Source organism: Tupaia chinensis, unplaced genomic scaffold (assembly GCF_000334495.1).
Source record: "Tupaia chinensis unplaced genomic scaffold, TupChi_1.0 Scaffold143602_1, whole genome shotgun sequence".
NCBI lineage: Eukaryota > Metazoa > Chordata > Mammalia > Scandentia > Tupaiidae > Tupaia > Tupaia belangeri.
Genome location: NW_006203448.1, coordinates 2951361 through 2955618, shown reverse-complemented (window position 1 = coordinate 2955618; position 4258 = coordinate 2951361). Strand labels below are relative to the sequence as shown.

Sequence of the window (4258 nt, the reverse complement as noted above, 5' to 3'; positions counted from 1 at the left end):
ACAATTGCTGCTTGGAACGGGCTTCTGTAGTCGTGGCTAGGGAATGAGGCCAAGGGCACAAGCGGGCCAGTCTGTTCTGTTGAGGTGCAGTAAACGAAGTCACTTTCTAAGAGCTAAGCAGGCTTTTTCCCAGGAGCCACAATGGCCACTGCTGGAGGGATGGTTGCCTGCCAGGGCGTCACAGTGCAGATCCCTGTGGGGGGAGGCAGATACCCGGAAGCACACAGCAGCGCCCTCTCCCCTGCCCCGACAGGCACCACTAATCGATGGTGGCACTCTTAGCCCCAGCTCCAGTGATCCGCTCAGGATCCACCCAGGATAGCGTGTGCCGTGCAGTCGGCCTGCTGTCCCTGGCAGGGTCATGGATCTCCTTTCCCGTCTGTAAGATGGGCTCACACCTTCCTGTTGCAGGGAAGGCTTACGAGATCACCTACGTGAGGCTCAAGTTCCACACCAGTCGCCCCGAGAGCTTCGCCATCTATAAGCGCAGCCGCGCCGGGGGCCCCTGGGAGCCCTACCAGTACTACAGCGCCTCCTGCCAGAAGACCTACGGCAGGCCCGAGGGCCAGTACCTGCGCCCCGGCGAGGACGAGCGCGTGGCCTTCTGCACCTCCGAGTTCAGTGACATCTCCCCGCTGAGCGGGGGCAACGTGGCCTTCTCCACCCTGGAGGGTCGACCCAGTGCCTACAACTTCGAGGAGAGCCCCGGGCTGCAGGTCAGAGAGGAACGGGGCCTAGGGGTTGGGACTGGCAGGAGGGTGGCCCAGAACTGGACCCCAGAGGGTCCCCAGGTCAGGACCCACAGCAGGCCTGTGAGATCCGTGGCCTTCCAGCTTGACGGCACGGAAGCCTGGGTCTAGATCTTTTGTGGGCGCCTGACGGTGAAGCGGCCATGGGGGGGCTGTGCGGGCGAGCAGTCCCTTCTCTCACCTCCTGCCGCGGAGCCCTTGCCCCCGGGAGCCTGCTGGCAGCCCCAGCTCCCGCAGCCCTGTCTTGGATGGGTGGGGAAACAGGCCTGGGGATATGCCTGAGTTGGAGGCAGGGTCCAGACGGGAACCGGTGCCCAGCCCCCTGCTGGCGCTCTCCGGCCTCACTTCTCTGGGAATGATTCCTGGGCCTGTCCGTCCGGGGGTCCCCTGAGGTGCTCATCTTCGAGAGTGCAGGGGAAGGACGTGGGCCCCAGTGCGGGCTGTGTCCGAAGCTGTAAGGTGGTGCTGACCAGTGAGTCCCTGATGGTGGAACGGCCTCCGGCCGCCCAGTGGCAGGGGCGGCCACGCACCGCTGTGGCTTTAGGGCACTCCCACTGTGACTAGGTGCCGAGGAGAATTATTATAAGAGTGTATTTGGCGTTGATGAGTTTGGCGTGACTCGCCTGTGACTAGCGGCTGCCCACCGCAGAGCCTCGCTGTGGCGTGGCGCATGGCGTGGCAGAGCAGACGCGGCCTGTCGGGGTCGGCACCGCATATGCCCGCCTTCCTGCGTGTCCGCAGCAGATGGTCGCAGATGTACCAGCCTCCTGGGCCTCGTGGGCCACTGGCCGGCTCCCGGGCCACCCCCTGGGCTCTGACAGGCCTCGGCAGTGAGGCCTCCACCTCCCGTTCCAACTTTCAAAGCTCCTCCTTTGCCTCTGGGATGGTGAGGGGCTGGGGTTAGAATCCTGTCTTTTTTCCAGAGGGGACATTGAGGCCCAGGAAGAGGTTGTGTCCTGCCCTGGGTGGGTGGCACAGGAAGAGTGTGGTTCGGGGGTCCCCAGGGCCAGCCCAGGCTTAGCAGTTCACTCCAAGGACCAGCCACTGTGCTCGTGGGTGTGCCTGACTGCAATCGGAGGACACGGGCGGAAACCAGCCAAGGGCGGCCTGCCCAGGCGGGGGCCAGGTGACAGGCAGCAGGCCTCCAGGCATCCTCCCCAGGGGACTCGTGGGTGGCACTTCCTCTCCCAGTGACAACATGCAGAGTGTCGCCGCAGGGAAGCCCACCCAGTCTGAAGTCCTGTTTTTACTGGAGGTTGGCCATGTCAATGTGGCTGACCGCTTGTGCGACTGACCTGGGCCCCTCGGAGGTTAGGCCCGTACCACGTGGCCCGAGGTCAGCACGGAGTGTCTTCCGCCACCCAAGGGAAGACATTCTTCCCAGGCAGGAGACCGGGGCTGAGGGGACCCAGGGCAGAGGGCCAGACCTCCCTTTCGACGAGGGGTGACTGTGGCACCCAGAACCTCCTCTGCAGACACCAGCCCCGTGGGTGCCCGTAAGCCCCTGATGTGTCATTGCTGTGGTCTCGCTTCTGCCCTCCTCTGCTCAGGGCTCCGGCTCTGGGGTTTAGAGGTCAGAGGACAAGCCAGGCCCGCCCTGATGCTGTCCCTGCTGGGACGAGATTGAGACCACATATGTTCTGGACATTGTCCCGACGAGAGCAGCCGTTCACAGATGGCCCCCTGCTGCTCCCAGGCCAGAGCCAAGGCCAGAGCCCCGATGTGTGGATGTGTACCTCAGCCCTGCCTGGACACATCGGGGGCGGGGAGGGTGCTTCCTCAGAGAGCAAGGAGTGTGGGCGGAGGGACAGACGGCCATATCTGTGCAGTGGCTGCATCTCGGGTCCCCCAGGGAGGACGAAGGGCCCTGGGGAGAAGGCAGCCCCACCATCGGAGTCAGGCCACCAAAGCAGAGGGGTCACCTGAGCTCCGCTTGCGTCCTCCAGGTTCCTCCTCCTCCTTCGTGCCTTTGGATTTGTTCAGTTTTTTAAAAATTATTCATGAATTTCTCCCATGAGTCAGAGAGACAGAGACGGCACCCCCATGAGGGCCTTGACGCCATAATCCGCCCCAGCGTCAGCCAACCTGGCGGCCTCAGGAGGGTCTCAGGCAGAGCCCCGTTCCGCCCTCCTGTGCCAGCCTCCCAGAGGTAGCGTTTGCTGTGGCACCACCATCTGGGGCCCCAGATGGAGCCATTGTGGGTGCCAAAAGCCCATTGCCTGGGCACCGGAGGGCTTCGGGTTGCCCTAAAGTGGCCTTTAAGGCACAAATTATGCCCCCTACGATTTGGGCTAAAGGGACCAACTCCCCACCCCAGCTCCCATCTTGTGCCTCATGGTTCTGACCCACTGTCTTCATAGGCTGATGGGGCAGGTCAGAAAGTGGACTCACGAGCCCAGAGAAGGGTCCCTGTGGCCAAGACCTTGGGCCGACCTTGTCCTCTCCGGTCCCCATGGGTGTGATGGGCAGGAGGGAGGACACAGGAAGGTGGGGTAGTCTAGTGCTTAAAGCTAGGACCCTGGAGGGACCAGCAGGTGCATGGCGGTTAAGGCACTGGACTCCTATGTGGCCAACTGTTGTTCGAGTCCTGGACCTGGCCGCTTGAAACTCATGCCAGGTGTGTGTGCATGTATGCCTAAAATCCCGAGAGGAGAATGGAAGAGAAGGGGTTGCGACGTGGCCACCCCCTTTGGGGAGTGACTTCTCTTTTTCTGCCTCTCCGTCTCTGTCTCTGGTGAGCACACATGCTGTATTGCAAAATTCTCTCAAAATAAAAACACCCAAAAACTAGGACCCTGGGGTCAGAGACATCTGAACACGAGCTCTGCCACGTTCCCGCCTGGAGCGGAACGCCTGCCCCGTCTGAGCCTCAGTCGCCTCATGGTAGCGGGGTGGCAGCTGCATCCCAGGGCTCTCTGCGCAGACCCAAGCACAAGCACACAGCAGTGCCCGCCGCCGCACCCTCCAACGCTGCTATCCCTCTGGTTTGCATTCTTAGGTGACACATCTCTGGAGAATGAAGAGTCGTGGCACCTCTGGCCATGGGCTGCTGGGTTCCCCGCCCCTCGGCAGGTCCAGGCGGCACAGCCCCATGCCTGGCCGCATGCCTGGTGCTGGTCTCCAGCCCGTGTGAGACCCCTGGGCCAGAAGCATTTTAGCCAGAGCCCTGCGTGCACAGCGGCCTCTGAAAGTGCAGCCTGGGGTGGTTCGTGGAGGGGCGGAGCCTGCAAGCTCAGTACTGAGACTCCCACCGTAGGTTCAGGTGCTGGACCTCCTCCGGCAGAGGCCCAGGGTCCCGACTGCGGCTCTGGCCGTCCTGAGCTCCTGAGTCATGCTGGGTGAGAGGACGGACTGCCAGGAGCTCGTTTTCTGTGCCGATGAGCCTGATTGCTGAACCAGGGGCTCCTGGCTGAATTAGCGCTGATTAACATGCAGCGGGGCCACCTCTGATGCTAACAGCAGGCGGAGGGAAATGTCAGTCTGCACGTGGGTTCCCACTTCCCCACCCG

The 4258-nt window shown here is 62.5% G+C and overlaps 1 protein-coding gene across 1 annotated transcript in view; it reads left to right on the top strand.

Moving 5' to 3' along the window:
• The window catches only part of LAMC3 (laminin subunit gamma 3), a 72147-nt gene that overhangs the window by 22586 nt on the left and 45303 nt on the right, over nucleotides 1-4258 (top strand). Inside the window, exon 5 of the mRNA XM_006164351.1 lies at nucleotides 412-716. Within this exon, the coding sequence (XP_006164413.1) occupies nucleotides 412-716 (305 nt within the window). The remainder of the gene's footprint in view (nucleotides 1-411; nucleotides 717-4258) is intronic.